Below are 15,679 nucleotides of genomic sequence, written 5' to 3'. Positions count from 1 at the left end.
ACTATAGCCATGCGGTACATCACATCCCCATTACTTATTTATCTTAAAACTGGAAGTTTGTACCTTTAGATCCCTGTCATCCATTCGTGTCTGCCCCCATCTGTTTCCTGTATCTATGAGCTTGTGGTTTGTTTTTATGTTTTTCATGTGTGTCTTTTTTAAGTCAGGTATGAGTGAGATCACTGAGCATGTTTTTAAGCGGTTTTCACCATTTTTACTTGGTAAAAATGTATTTTATTGATTTTTTACAGAGAGGAAGGGAAAGGGATAGAGAGTTAGAAACATCAATGACAGAGAAACATTGATCAGCTGCCTCCTGCACACCTCCCATTGGGGATGTGCTCACAACCAAGGTACATGCCCTTGAACAGAATCGAACCTGGGACCTTCAGTCCGCAAACTGCAAGCCGACGCTCTATCCACCAAGCCAAACCGGTTTCGGCACCATTTTTACTTTTAATAAGACTTCAAAGAGATTGATAGGTGATACGAATGGGGAAATTGAGGCACTGTAAAGAAACCCCATGTCACACCTCAGTGGCGGAGCTGCGATTTAAAAATATATATTTATTTTTTATTGATTTCACAGAGGAAGGAAGAGGGAGAGAGAGAAACATCAATGATGAGAGAGAATCATTGATTGACTGCCTCCTGCACGTCCCCCACTGGGGTTCGAGCCCGCAACCCAGGCATGTGCCCTTGACCGGAATTGAACCCGGGACCAGTCTGCAGGCCGACGCCCTAACCACTGAGCAAAACCGGCTAGGGCAAGGCGCTGCGATTTTGAAGCCCAACGGTTTGGCTCTGGACCCGAGGCCTTTGGCTAGCTGTTTAATGAATAGCTAGTAAAACAGCAAGAGGCTGAGCGGGAGTCCCCCCTCCCAACCCTCGCAGGGACTTCAGCTCCCGGCATGCCCCGTAAGGCACTCGGCCGGACTACAAATTCCAGGCAGCCTAGCGCCAGCGGCAGCGGGCGGCCGGCGCCATCTTGGTCGGCGGCGCGGATTGAATGAGCCCGCCGAGCCGCGGCCGCCGTGGGGAACCGCGCGGGCCCCGAGGAGCCGCCGAGGCCGCCGCTGCCGCCGCCATGGCCACGGCCACGCCGCTGTCCGGCCGCAAGGGCGGGCCTGCCACGCCGCTGTCGCCCACGCGCCTGTCGAGGCTGCAGGAGAAGGAGGAGCTGCGCGAGCTCAATGACCGCCTGGCGCACTACATCGACCGAGTCCGCGCGCTGGAGCTGGAGAATGACCGGCTCCTGCTCAAGATCTCCGAGCGGGAGGAGGTGACCACGCGCGAGGTGGGCAAGGGCTTCGGCCTTCGAGGCGGGTCCACCGACGGGTTCCCAGGGGGCTTGGGAGGCCCTGAGCGCGGTGTGCACGCCGGGGCGGGCGCCGCCCACCGGAGGAGTCCCCAGGAAGGGTCCCCAGGGGGCTTTGGGTATCCCCCAGGGGTGCCGTGTTGGGCAGATCTAGCCTCCGAGGATTCCCTGGGGGATCTGGGTCCACCCCCCCTCCGCTGTGCGACAGGTGGAGATGGGCAGGCCCCGCCCACCAAGGGTTTGAGGAAATCTGGGGGGGGGGTCCCCTGAGTGACTTGGTGTGCACCAGGCGAGGCCCCGCCCCAAAGGGGGTTATGGGGCGCTCGCCCGATGCGTTTGGGTGTTCGGGTGTCCTGGGAGAAAATTTGGGGGCGGTTCCCTGGCCTCCGAAGTGACTGGAAAGCTCAGGCTGACAGGGGCCTACGGAGGGGCGTCCCGTCTGGGCGGGGGGGGTCCCTGGGTAACTCGCGCGGTCGGTTCTCCGTGGAACTTTGCGCGGGTCCTGTGCTGAGTCCTAGGGAGTTCGGGGGCTGGGCGGGGGTTGGGCAGAAAGGCGCCATCTCCTACCCGAGCTGGGGTGGGGTCCGAGAGGAGGTGGCTGATGCCTCGCGGGTCAGGTGGGAAATTTGGGAAGCTCTCAGTTGGCCTCGCACCCCATGACTCTTGGGCGTGAGCCTGGTCCTCCCGAGGGGCGGAGGGGAGGAGCAGTCGGGAGGTCTTGGGGAACCAGAGGGCTCCAAGTTGGTCCCGGACTTCCCTGCAGACTGAGGGCAGAGGGGCCTGGTAAGTCCCGCCCCCTAAGGGAATGTGGGGACCCAGTGCCTGGGGGGGTCTGTGCGAGGCTGGGGACTTACCCAGAGCCACCTCTCCTTTTCTCCGTCCCAGGGGCGGGCCCTGCCTACCGGGGGGTCGCCAGGGGGCTTTGGGTGTTCCCTAGGGGTGCAGTGTTGAGCAGACCTAGCCTCTGAGGACTCCCCAGAGGATCTGGGGCAGGCCCCGCCCACCAAGGAGTTCGAGGAAATGTGGGGTCCCCTGAGTGACTGGATGTAAACCAGGCGAGGCCCAAGGGTGGGCCTTCTAAATAAGAGGGAGTGCCCACCATGTGCTTCCCTGTGGCCTTGGTGGGAGAGCCAGGTCCTGAGCCTCGCCTTCCCCATCCGGAGAATGGGCCAAATGAGGGGCTTATGGCCGGAGAGCAGCTGGGGGTCATTTTTGGGAGCTGCTTGCCCTCTGTGTGACCTTGAGTCTCACTACTTCCTCTGTAAAGTGGAAGTAATAATACCTTTTGGGCTTGTTTGTGGGGCTACGATGAGTTAATATTTTGTAAAATAGAGGCAATGGAATATAGGACAGGTGCCCAGCAGAAGCACTGGTCTGGGGTCTGTTGTCCCTGTTTAGTAGTGGCTGGGACAGGAACCCACTCAGAAAGTGGAGCTTGGGTGTTGGGGGAGAGACCGTCTGGTGGTTGGTGGAGTTCTCAGTTGCTTGGGATTCCGTATTCAAACTCAGGTCCAAATTCTGCTTTTAATCTGGGTGACCTTGGGCACATCACTCAGCTGCTTGGAGCCTCAGTTTTGTTATCTGTTCGGTGGGGCTAGAATTGTCCCCTGCAAATTGTCACACACACCCCCACGCCCGCCTTAGCAGTGTGAGGGTCCTCAGGTTGCCAGCCTAGTTTCTCCCTGCGGGGCTAGTCTGCACCCCATGTTTGAGCTGGTTTCTTGTCTTCCCCATCCCCCCAAGTGGACCCCCTGCAAATGGAGTGAGACTGACTTTTGGGAGTGTTGAACTTAGTGGGCTCCCTGGAGGGCATGTCCCTGACCCCTGTCTGTCTGGGTGTGGCTTATTTCTCAGCTGCTAAGGCTTGCTCTAATGTAAGTTAACATCTGGGAGCAAAGGGTGGCTGTGGGGGCTAAGCCTATCCGACAGAGGCCGGTGGGGAGGTCGGGGGGGTGGGTGGGCTCTAGGTGATGACAGGTGTATTCACAGCTGACTAGGGAGTTCCAACCAGCTTGTTCTTTTGGAGCTCCCTGCTGCTTAGGAGGTGAGGTGGTCAATGCAGGTCAGTGGAGGAAGCTGATGGATAACCTACTGGAGAGGGGACCTGGAGCAGTGAGTGGGGTGGTCAGTGGGCTGTAAGGAGGGAGTGGCCTGCAAGTGGCCTTGGGCTACAGTGGGACCCAGGCTTCAGGCTGTTGGAGAGGACAGAGTGAGGCAATAGGTGGTGAGCAGGGTGGTGGGAAGTGGGTGGCAAATGGGGGCTGGGAAGATGGCTGTACTAGGAGAGTTGTGGATGTGTCATGATGAGGAGTATGCAGGTTACCTGTACAGCATCGTCTCACTGGGGTGATCCTCCCCTCCAGGTGACACTGGGCAATGTCTGGGACATTTCTTTTTTCTTTTTCTTTTTAAAAAATATATATCTTTATTGATTTCAGAGAGGAAGGAAGAGGGAGAGAGAGATAGAAACATCAATGATGAGAGAGAATCATTGATCGGCTGCCTCCTGCACGCCCCCTACTGGGGATCAAGCCCGCAACCCAGGCATGTGCCCTTAACTGAAATCGAACCCGGGACCTTTCAGTCCGCAGGCCGACACTCTATCCACTGAGCCAAACCAGCTAGGGCTCTGGGGACATTTCTGGTTGTTATGACTGGGGGGTGCTCCTAGCATTGAGTGGGTGGGGCCAGGGGGTGCTGCTCAGCTCCACAGTGCCCAGGATGGCCCCAAATGTCAGTAGTGTAAGGGCTGAGAAGCCACGTAAGGAAGCCATTTAAAATGTTAGAAGCATACCACACAAGTCCTTCTGTCCTTCGGGAGAAGCCAGGGCTGCAAGGGAAGCCCGGGTGCCAGAGGGAAGCCAGTGCCTGCAGGCGGGGGGGGGGGGGGGGGGGGAACGGAAGGTCTACTCTTGCACGAATTTCGTGCATCGGGCCTCTAGTTTGTAGTAAAATCCAAGCAATTCAGGTGCCCAGGGTAAAACTAAAGCTCTGCTCTCCCCCTCCGCTGGTGCCCATCTTGCTCCGTTGTCTGGTCTACATACATGCTCCTTCATACTTGTTGATACAAACCTGGCCGTGTGTGCATTCCAGGCCTTTCCCATTGGATGCCAGTTGATATCTCTTGGCTGAGTGGGCAGTACTTGGTGAATAACCACTGCCCATATCACTGGAGGGGTTCTGGAAGGTGGGGGGCTGAGGCTGGCCAGACTTCTGTTTGAGAAAGATCGTGGGTGCTGGGAGAGGGGTGTTGTGAGCCAGGGAGGGGTGGTTCTTCAGGGAGCCTTCCCAGTCTGGTGTTAAGTTCCTCTTGGCTTCAGTTTCTTTTCCCTTACCTGCCCAGGTGTCCTGTTGCTTTGGGGCTGGGGGTGAGGGTGTGGGGCAGGGCTCCCCAAGGGGTAGGGGCTGGGTTCCTGGAGCTTGAGGGAGGAGCTACCACTTGGGGTAGGGCCCGAATCCACCCACAAGAGCCCATGTTTGGGTTTTACCTGTAGAGCTGTGTATTTGTCTCCCCAGGGACACAGGCAACAGGAAAGGACACCTCTGGTTATCTGTACACACACAGACACACACACACCCCACCCCAACGGGAGAGGGACCGCTTGGGCCTTTTTTCTTTTATGGCTTGCCCAAGTGCCAAACAGGAGGAATCCCGACAAATGTGTGAGCACATGTTGGCTGGGGGTGGAGTGCCCAGGCGTCTGCAGTGACCACAGTGATGGTCACAGGTGCAGGGAAGTGAGGGCCACCTGTTTGTCGTCTGAAAGATCCTTTGGGAAGTCTGCTGTCTGTTCATTGTTCTCTAGACAAGGATTTTCTAAATTGTCCCAGTGCGTAGATCAGGGTCAGCACATGTTTTGTGAAAAGAGCCAGAGTCGTTTTCAGCTCTGGGCTGGGTGATCTCAGTCACGATTACTGCCCTGGGCCGTTCTAGTGGGAAAGGCCAGGCAGCTTGTCCGTAAAGCTTTACACAGGCTGAAAGGTATTCATCTCATTGCCTGTGTCACAAAGTATCTTTTTCTTTTTCCCCCTAAGCCCGTGGTCGGCAAACCAGGGCTTGCGAGCCACATGTGGCTCTTTGGCCCCTTGAGTGTGGCTCTTCCACAAAATACCACGGCCTGAGCTAGTCTATTTTGAAGAAGTGGCATTTAGAAGAAGTTTAAGTTAAAAAATTTGGCTCTCAAAAGAAATTTCAATCGTTGTACTGTTGATATTTGGCTCTGTTGACTAATGAGTTTGCCGACCACTGCCCTAAGCCATTTAAAAATGTAAAAACCGCCCTAACCGGTTTGGCTCAGTGGATAGAGCATTGGCCTGCGGACTCGGGTCCCAGGTTCGATTCCGGTCAAGGGCATGTACCTTGGTTGCAGGCACATCCCCAGTAGGGAGTGTGCAGGAGGCAGCTGATGGATGTTTCTCTCTCATCGATGTTTCTAACTCTATCCCTCTCTCTTCCTCTCTGTAAAAAATCAATAAAATACATTTTTCTTAAAAATGTAAAAACCATCCTGGACTTGCAGGCTGGGCAAAATCAGGCAGTGGGCTAGAGTTCTAGCCTATGGGCCTGAGTTTGCAGACCTGGCTAGAATAACTGCCTTAAGACACACACACCCCAGAAATACCACCGAAAAACAAAGTGCTTTAAACACTGGCCCAGGAGCCTGGAGCAGGGCCTGCAAGTGGGGCACTCATCTTGAACACAGAATCTAATGGGGGCACCAAAATCTCAGTCATGGAGATGAATGATATATTTTTAATTAACCTTATTTTTAGGCCAGTTTTAGATTTACAAAAAATGGCAAAGGTAATACAGAGTTCCCAATGTACCCCAACCCAGTTTCCCCTGTTAACATCTTATATTAGGCCCTGGTGGGTAGCTCAGTTGGTTAGAGCATTGTCCCAATACACCAAGGTTTCGGGTTCGATCCCCAGTTAGGGCACATATGAGTCAACCAATTAATGTATAAATAAGTGAAACAACAAATAGATGTTTCCTTCTCTCCCCCTCTCCTTTCCCCCCTCTCTCTAAAATCAGATTTCCTTAATTTTCCCCTGAGGTCCCAGGACCCCATCCAGGATCTCCCATGACAGTGTCACATCTCCTTGGACCCCTCTAGGCTGTGACATTTCTGACACATTCATCAGTTTTCATGCCCTGGGCATTCGTGAGGAGGAGGGGCTAGGAGTTTGGTAGATGGGCCTCTATCCGGTCATCTGGTGTTTTTCTCATGGTCTGGCTGAGGCAATGGGATAGGCAATGTGTTAATGAAATATTTTTCAAGTTGGAATTAATGCAAAAAAAAAAATCCATGGTGAACAAAATACCAAAAACTTAAATCCAGTATCAGAATTGCTGGTTTTCCCTTTTTCCTGAGCTCTGACCTGGTTTTTTGTTGTGTTGCTGCAGTTGGAGACCCTCCTGTTCAAAGAGGGGAGGGTGGGAGAGAAAGGGCTCCAGTAGGCACTCAATCTTCCTATTCTTTCTTTTTTTATTGATTTAGAGAAAAACATTGCGTTGTTCTACTTATTTATGCATTCATTGGTCGATTCTTGTATGTTCCCTGACTGGGGATCAAACCTTGGTAGATCCAGACGACACTCCAACCAACTGAGCTAGCTGGCCAGGGTTAGGCACCCAGTCTTGGGGGCAGGGGGCAGGAGACCTTGTCTATGGCTTCTCCCCCAGGGTACCAGACCCTCCCTGGAGTCAGCAGAGTTCTGGAAGTTGAGACAGAAGAAGACAGAGCAAAGATAGGCATGTGATCCCAGATGCTCGGCTGTCTTTAGAGAGTAGGGCCAGCAGTTTTTTGTGAATTGAGAGTTTATTTCAAAAGGCAGTTCCTAGAAGGTGGGAATGGAGGGGATGACCCAAGGTGACTACTGTCGGTGGGAGAGAGGGCCCTTGCTGTGTGTGTGGAGGGGAGTGGGGAGTGGCCAGGGTGCAGGAGGGAGAAACTTGCTTTGCATCTGCTCACCTTACTGTGTATCCTGACCCCCTCTCAGAATTGTCCCCAGCAGACCTGCTCTATCCTGTATTTTCACAGTTCAGGAGAGGGCAGTTTACTGATTTGTGCCTCGGTTTTCCTATCTGTGAAATGGATCCAGGAACCCATATCCTGCTCTGAGGGATGATAGGTCTTGGAGCTGCTGCAGTGAGGTGGGATATCCAGGCCTGGGAAGGTGGGAGGTGGGAGTCTCAGCCTGGCTCTTAAGTCCCACCTTGTCCAGATTTGCCCAGGACATTCTGGAAGATCCCACATCAGGAAACCCCTCTGTCCTGTGGAAACCGGGACCATTGGTCACTCTACTGACAAGTCCTTGGCAGCTCCCCTAAACCCCTCTGCTCAGGGGCCTTTCCTGTGAAAGGGAGGGGAGTGGCCCTCTCAGGATCTAAGCTGACCCCACCCCCAGCACAGATACTCGCTGGTGTCCTGTAGCTTTGTGGCACATGGTGCAGCTGTTCAAGCCAGCTGCCCTGAGAGCGGGCCTGCTGTCGCCCATCTGTCAGCACCACATGGCGTCTTAAAAGCTTTGTTGAGCTATAACTTCCATCTGATACAGTTCACCTAATTAAACTCTGTAGTTCAGTGGTTTTTGATATATTGAAAGTATGCAGTCATCACCACTAATTCCAGAACGTTCGTCCCCACAAGAAACCCTGTCCCCATCAGCAGTCACTCCCTGGCCCCGACACCCACTAACCCACTCTCTGTCTCTGGGTTTACTTGTCCTGGACATTTCACATAAATAGAATCACACACTCTGGCCTTTTGGGTCTGGCTTCTCTCACTGAACATCATTGTTTCAGGGCTTATCCACATTGTAGCAAGTGTCAGCGCTTTACTCCTTTACATGGCTGAGTAATATTCCGGTATTCTGCAGGACCACATTCGTTATCCATCATCCGTCAAAGGACATTTGTGTTTTCACTTTTTGGCAGTTGTGAATCATGCTGCTGTGAACACATGTGCAGGTTTTGTGTAAATGTGTTATTTATCCTGGGTGGAGATCTAGCAGTGGATTTGCTGGGTTATGTGGTTACTCTCTGTTTAACCATCTGAGCAATCACCAGACTGCCTTCCACAGCAGCTGCACCTTTATCATGGAGGTTCCCATTTCTCCATGGCCTCACCAGCACTTGTCACCATCCATCTTCTTTAGCTGTCCCAGTGGAGGTGAGGTGGTATCACCGCCCTGGTTTGGTTCCAGGTATTTGTAAACACGTGCACCTCCACATGGGGAGGGTGGGCAAGGAGGCTGATGGGAAATATAAGTTGTGCATCCAACTGCTAGGTGTGACCTGGCAGGGGACAAGTGGTGGGGCAGGTCAGGCAACCTGGGGCCTCCCAGGGTTGGTGGGCTGAGCTGGTCGGAGGCCTCCCGGGTTAGTAGGAGCTGTGTCCCATGGCAGGCCATCCTGTGTCCCATGGCAGGTATCCTGTGTCCCATGGCAGGCCACTGTTGTGGGGGCTTTTTTCACCTGGGCCTTGCTTTCTCCCCAGGTAAGCGGCATTAAGACGCTGTACGAATCGGAGCTGGCCGATGCCCGCCGAGTGCTGGACGAGACAGCCCGGGAGCGGGCCCGGCTGCAGATCGAAATAGGGAAACTGAGGTCTGAGGTGGAAGAGGCCAACAAAAGGTAAGGGGTGCAGCTGGTGTGGTGCTGTCCTGATTCTAGGGCCGTAGTGTGTACAGGGCGGGGCGGGCACTAGAGTCAGGGGCTTGTCAGCCCCCTGTGTGGTGGAGTCACTCAGAAGCACCCAGAAAACCTTTGGGGCTTGTCCAAGCTGGTGGCCCCCACTCAGACAGACCTGGGAGCTGGTCCTGTGGGTTCTTGGAGGCCAGGGGTCAGGAGTGCACTGGCTGCTGGGTGGGTGAGGGTGAACTCTGTATCCTAGCCTTCTAGCTATCCCCGGACCACCTTTAATCCCACCCACCCCACAATATAATTTGGCCCAAGGAGGGTTTTGAACCTGGGCAGCATTCCTAGGACTGAATCTAGGAGGTGGTAGTACCAGGTCAGCCTCCTCCTTCAGGCCACAGAGCCCGGCTTCCCCAAGGACCCACTGCTCTCTTCCTCTACCCTGGGTTTGGGAGACGGCGATGTGCCAACTTCCCTGTTCCTGGGGCCCATGCAGGCCCAACTTGTCTTATGCATGGTGAGGTGGTCTTTATCCTCTGTGCCTCCTCTCTGTGTCCTCATCCTGGGAAACTTTGGGGCCAACTCCCCAGCCCCATCCTCACCCAATCAGACCCATTGTGGCCGGGCAACCTTCAGGCTGTCTTTTTTTCTTATTTGCAAAGCATGTTCTTTTGCCTGCTTATAAATTAAAAGGTTTCAAAAATTGGGAAAACAAGTTGGTGCTGGTGATAGTAGCAGAAGTAATAAAGTAGTGTGTGTGTGTGTGTGTGTGTGTGTGTGTGTGTGTGTGTTAATCCTTACCCAAGTACATATTTTTTTCCCATTGATTTTTAGAGAGAGTGGAAGGGAAGGGGAGAGACAGAGAGAGAGAGAAACTTTGATGTGAGAAAGACACATCAGTCGGTTGCCTCCCGCACCCACCCTGACCAGGCCGGGGATTGAGCCTGCACCCAAGGTACATACTCTTGACTGGAATCCACCTTTAGTCTGAGGGCTGACACTAACCACTGAGTAAAACCAACTAGGGCAAAGTAATTTAAAAATATAGATATTTTTATTGATTTCAAAGAGGAAGGGAGAGGGAGAGAGATAGAAACGTCAATGATGAGAGAGAATCATCGATCGGCCGTCTCCTGCACGCTCTGCACTGGGGATCGAGCCCACAACCTGGGCATGTGCCCTTAACTGGAATTGAACCTGGAACCCCTCAGTCCACAGGCCAACACTCTATCCACTGAGTCAGACCAGGTAGGGCCAAAGTAATTTTTTTTAATACTCATCCGAGGATATGCTTTCATTGGTATCTGGAGAGAGAGAAACATTGATCGGTTGCCTCCCGATGCACCCTGACTGGGGATTGAACCCACAACCTTTTGGTGAATAGGACAGTGTTCCAGCCAACTGAGCCACCCGGCCAGGGTGTAATAAAATAATTTAAATACATCAAGTATTAAAGTAATACAGGGGATACCATGAGTAACACCAAGTTCAGGCATGATCCCCTTTCATCCTCACAGTGACCCTAGCAAGGCCAGACTACCATCATCTCCCTTTACAGAGGGGGAAACTGAGGCACGGGATTGGGGACTTGTCCACGGTCCCTCAGCTCAGCAGTGACCAGGACCAAGGCCTGGACCCTGGTTTCCTGAGTTCCTCTGGTAGTTCCAACAGCCAACAGCAACCTTCATATTTGTGGCATTTTCTTCTTCTTTTTTTGATTAATAGATTTTAAAAAAATTTTAATTGATTTTTTTAGGGAGAGAGAGATAGAAACATTGATGAGAGAGAAACATTGATGAGCTGCCTCCTGCATGCACCCCACTGGGAATCAAGCCCAAAATCTGGGCATCTGCCCTGACCTGGAATCGAACCGACAATATCCTGGTGCATGACTCGATGCTCAACCACTGAGCCACACCAGCTATGCTTTTTTTCCCCTTCCTTTTTTTTTAATAGAGGTTTTTTTTTTTTTGTTTTTTTTTTAGCAGTTTTAGGTTTACAGGAAAATGAATGGAACGTTCCGTTTCAAAAATCACCCCTTGGGTTTCCCCATTGTTAATATCTTACATTAATGAGTGAACCATGTTGTTATAAATGACTAGAGGCCTGGTGCACGAATTTGTGCACCAGTAGGGTCCCTCGGCCTGGCCTGTTGGATAGGGCCAAAACTGGCTCTTCCGACGTCCCCTGAGGGGACCTGGATTGCGAGAGGGCGCAGGCCAGGCCGAGGGACCCCACCGGTGCATGATTGGGGCTGGGGAGGATGTGGGAGGTTGGCCAGCTGGGGAAGAACTGCGGGAGGACTCCAGGGTGTGTCCAGCTCGTCTGCTCAGTCCTGATGGGCCAGACCTCAGCAGCAAGATAACCTACTGGTCAGAGCGTCTGCCCCCTGATGGCCAGTGCATGTCATAGCAACTGGTTGACTGGTCCACTGTCTGCCCCCTGGTGGTCAGTGCATATCATAGCGAGCAGTTGAGTGGCCTTAGCATATCATTAACATATTACGCTTTGATTGGTTGAACGGACAATATGACCAGACACTTAGCATATTAGGCTTTTATTATATAGGATGAGTCAATATCTATACATTATTATCAACTGAAGTTCAGAATTGACATTCTGCTTGCTGTTCTTTGTCTGGGCTGAGAAGTCATGTTTTTTTTCTGTTTATCAGAGTCATAGATGTTCACTGTCAAGAAAGTGGAAAATGCAAGATAGTTTAAAGAGAAAAATGGAAGTGTCCGTGAGCCTCCACCCAAATGGAATTGCCTTGGCTGATCTGATACGTGTCTTTTCCGCCTTTTTAATTTAAACTAAAGGTGGACACAGATAGCTATGAGGTTCTTTTGGTATAGCGAGCCTTTTCATCTTCTGAGTTACCAATGTCCTCTGACATGATGTCGCAGTTGCTGGCACGGACCAGCATCTGGGAGTGTGTCACCAGTGGCTGCCATGGCTCAGGTTGGTCCCATTGTTCTGTGACAGTTTCTTTGGATGACAACTGTGTCCATTGTCAGGACAGTCATTTCCCTTGGCTTCTAAGCAAGATTCACCCAATTCTGGGTATGGTGGGTGACTTGTTTATTTAAGGCCCCCACTCTGAAAAGATGGCTTCCTAGACTCTCTGGGCCTATGGCTTTTTCCTTTTCTGCTCTCAGGCCTTCAGCATTACAGGTCTGCAGGCACTTCTCTAGATTGTCTGACTTTCTGTTCCTTGTCTTCAAGTCCTCCCATGGCAGGGAAGTGGATGGGCTGTAACCCCAAGCATGGTTTGAACTTCCAAATAGGTCACATCTAGTGCTCTTTTCTTTTCTTTTTATTTATTTATTTTTTAATAATTCTTTATTGTTGAAAGTATTACATATGTCCCCTTATTTTCCCCATTGACGCCCTCTGGCCCGCCCCTGCGCCCCCCGCCCCAGGCCTTCAACCACCCTATTGTCTGTGTCCATGGGTTATGCATATATGCATACAAGGTCTTTGGTTGATTACCTGCCACCCACCCACCTTCCCCTGCCTTCCTTCTGAGATTCCCCACTCTGTTCCATGCTTCCATGTCTCTGGATCCACTTTGTTCATCTGTTTATTTTGTTACTTAGATTCCACATAAGAGTTCGATCACGTGATACTTGTCTTTCTCTGACTTTCACTTAGCATGATACTTTCCAGGTCCCTCCATGCTGCTCAAAGGGTAAGAGATTCTTCTTTTTTACTACTGCATAGTATTTCATGGTGTAAATGTACGACAGCTTTTTTATCCACTCATCTACTGATGGTCACTTGGGCTGTTTCCAGATCTTAGCTGTTGTAAATTATGCTGCTATGAATATAGGAGTGCATACATTCTTTCTGATTGGTGCTTCGGGTTTCTTAGGATATAGTCCTAGAAGTGGGATCACTGTGTCAAGTGGCAGTTCCATATTTAATTTTCTGAGGAAACACCACACTTTTCTTTTTTTAAATTCTTTATTGTTTAAAGTATTACATATAGTATTACATATGTCTCCTTTTTTCCCCATTGACCTCTCCCTGGCCACCGCTCAACCCCCAGCACATGCCCTCACCCCCCCCTAGTGTCTGTGTCCATTGGTTATGCTTATATGCATGCATATAAGTCTTTTTTTTAAATATATTTTTATTGATTTCAGAGAGAAAGGGAGAAGGAGAGAGAGATAGAAATATCAATGTTGAGAGAGAATCATTGATTGGCTGCCTCCTGCAAGCCCCCCATTGGGGATCGAGCCGCAACCCAGGCATGTGCCACTGACCGGAAATGAACCCGGCACCCTTCAGTCCACAGGCTGACGTTCTATCCACTAAGCCAAACTGGCCAGGGCAGCATACAAGTCTTTTGGTTGATCTCTTACCCCTCACCCCCACCCTCCCTTACCTTTCCTCTGAGGTGTGACGGTCTGTTTGATGCTTCTATGTCTCTGGATCTATTTTGTTCATCAGTTTATGTTCATTACATTTCACAAATGAGTGAGATCATGTGATATTTATCTTCCTCCTACTGGCTTATTTCGCTTAGCATAATGCTCTCCAGGTCCATCCATGCTGTTGCAAATGGTAAGAGTTCTTTCTTTTTTACAGCAGCATAGTATTCCATTGTGTAGATGTACCGTCTTTTAATCCACTCATCTGCTGATGGGCACTTAGGCTGTTTCCAAATCTTAGCTATTGTAAATTGTGCTGCTATGAACACAGGGGTGCATATATCCTTTCTGATTGCTGTTTCTGATTTCTTGGGATATATTCCTAGGAGTGGGATTACTGGGTCAAACGGAAGTTCCATTTTTAATTTTTTGAGGACACTCCATACTATTCTCCACAGTGGCTGCACCAGTCAGCATTCCCACCAGCAGTGCACGAGGGTTCCTTTTTCTCCACATCCTCGCCAGCACTTGTCATTTGTTGGTGATAGCCATTCTGACATGTGTGAGATGGTACCTCATTGTCGTTTTGATTTGCTTCTCTTGATTAGTGACTTTGAGCATGTTTTCATATGTCTCTTGGCCTTCTGTGTGTCCTCTTTGGAGAAGTGTCTATTAAGGTCCTTTGCCCATTTTTAAATTGGATTGTTTGTCTTCCTTTTGTTAAGTTGTATGAGTTCCTTATATATTTTGGATATTAACCCTTTATCAGATGTATCATTGCCAAATATGTTCTCCCATACAGTGGGCTCTCTTTTTGTTTTGTTGATGGTTTCTTTTTTTTAATATATATATATATATATTTTTTTTTTTTCTTTTAATTTCAGAGAGGAAGGGAGAGAGAGAAACATCAATGATGAGAGAGAATCACCGATCGTCTGCCTCCTGCACACCGCCCCCCCCTACTGGGGATGAAGCCTGCAACTCAGGCATGCGCCCCTGACTAGAATTGAACCCGGGACCCTTCAGTCTGTAGGCTGACGCTCTATCCACTGAGTCAAACCAGCTAGGGCTGTTGATGGTTTCTTTTGCTGTGCAGCTTTTTATTTTGATGTAGTCCCATTTGTTTATTTACTCCTTAGTTTCCTTTGCCTTAGGAGATGTATCTGTAAACATATTGCTATGAGAGATGTCTGAGATTTTGCTGCCTATGGTTTCTTCTAGGATTTTTATGGTTTCATGACTTATATTTAAGTCTTTTATCCATTTTGAGTTTATCCTTGTGTATGGTGAAAGTTGGTGATCTAGTTTCATTTTTTTGCATGTATCTGTTCAATTTTCCCAGCACCATTTATTGAAGAGACTGTCTTCACTCCACTGTATGCTCTTGCCTCCTTTGTCAAATACTAATTGAGCGAAATGGCTTGGGTCGATTTCTGGGTTCTCTGTTCTGTTCCATTGATCTATATGCCTGTTCTTGTGCCAGTATTGTTTTGATTATGGTGGCTTTGTAGTATAACTTGAAATCTGGTATTGTGATTCCTTCAACTTTGTTTTTCTTCTTTTTTTTTTATTTTTTATTTTTTATTTTTTTTAAAATATATTTTATTGATTTTTTACAGAGAGGAAGGAAGAGGGATAGAGAGCTAGAAACATCGATGAGAGAGAAACACCGATCAGCTGCCTCCTGCACACCTCCCACTGGGGATGTGCCCGCAACCAAGGCACATGCCCTTGACCGGAATCGAACCCGGGACCCTTCAGTCCGCAGGCTGACGCTCTATCCACTGAGCCAAACCGGTTCTGGCTCTTCTTTTTTTTTTTTTAAATATATATATTTTTTATTTCAGAGAGGAAGGGAAAGATAGAAACATCAATGAAGAGAGAGAATCATTGATCGGCTACCTCCTGCATGCCCACTGGGGATCTAGCCCAAGACCCAGTCATGTACCCTGACCAGGAATAGAACCGTGACCTCCTGGTTCATAGGTCAATGCTCAACCACTGAGCCACACTGGCCGGGCTCCAGTGCTTTTCTGTTCCTGACAAATTAATCACCAAATCCCTATGATGGTAGAATTGCGGGTCGCCGTGTGGAGGACCCAACAAGTAGGCCAGTTACTCTCACATAATCCTTCTGGAATTATGGTTACACAGATAAGGCATTTGCTTGAACACCTTAAAGCTCTTAAGAAACAGGTGCACAAGCCTGGGAGAGCTGCCACAAGTTCGAGTTGCTAATCTTGAACTTGCTGGGCCTGAACACTCTTGTGCTGGAACTACTGCACCTGGTAGTCCACGTAAAGGTGCAGCTCCCATCCGGCACATGCTCAGTCCCTACCTCCC

General features: G+C 50.2%; 1 protein-coding gene across 2 annotated transcripts in view; it reads left to right on the top strand.

The window, feature by feature from the left end:
* Nucleotides 1-985: 985 nt before the first annotated feature.
* The window catches only part of LMNB2 (lamin B2), a 29,463-nt gene continuing 14,769 nt past the window's right edge, over nucleotides 986-15,679 (top strand). For both annotated transcript variants that reach the window (XM_080672500.1, XM_080672499.1), the window contains exons 1-2: nucleotides 986-1,297; nucleotides 8,821-8,957. In XM_080672500.1, the coding sequence (XP_080528626.1) occupies nucleotides 1,010-1,297; nucleotides 8,821-8,957 (425 nt within the window). In that variant the 5' untranslated portion in view covers nucleotides 986-1,009. The remainder of the gene's footprint in view (nucleotides 1,298-8,820; nucleotides 8,958-15,679) is intronic.

The sequence above is a fragment of the Plecotus auritus genome, assembly GCF_963455305.1.
Source record: "Plecotus auritus genome assembly, chromosome: 6".
NCBI lineage: Eukaryota > Metazoa > Chordata > Mammalia > Chiroptera > Vespertilionidae > Plecotus > Plecotus auritus.
Note: the sequence above shows the minus strand (reverse complement) of the source record. Positions and strands in the feature narration are given on the sequence as shown.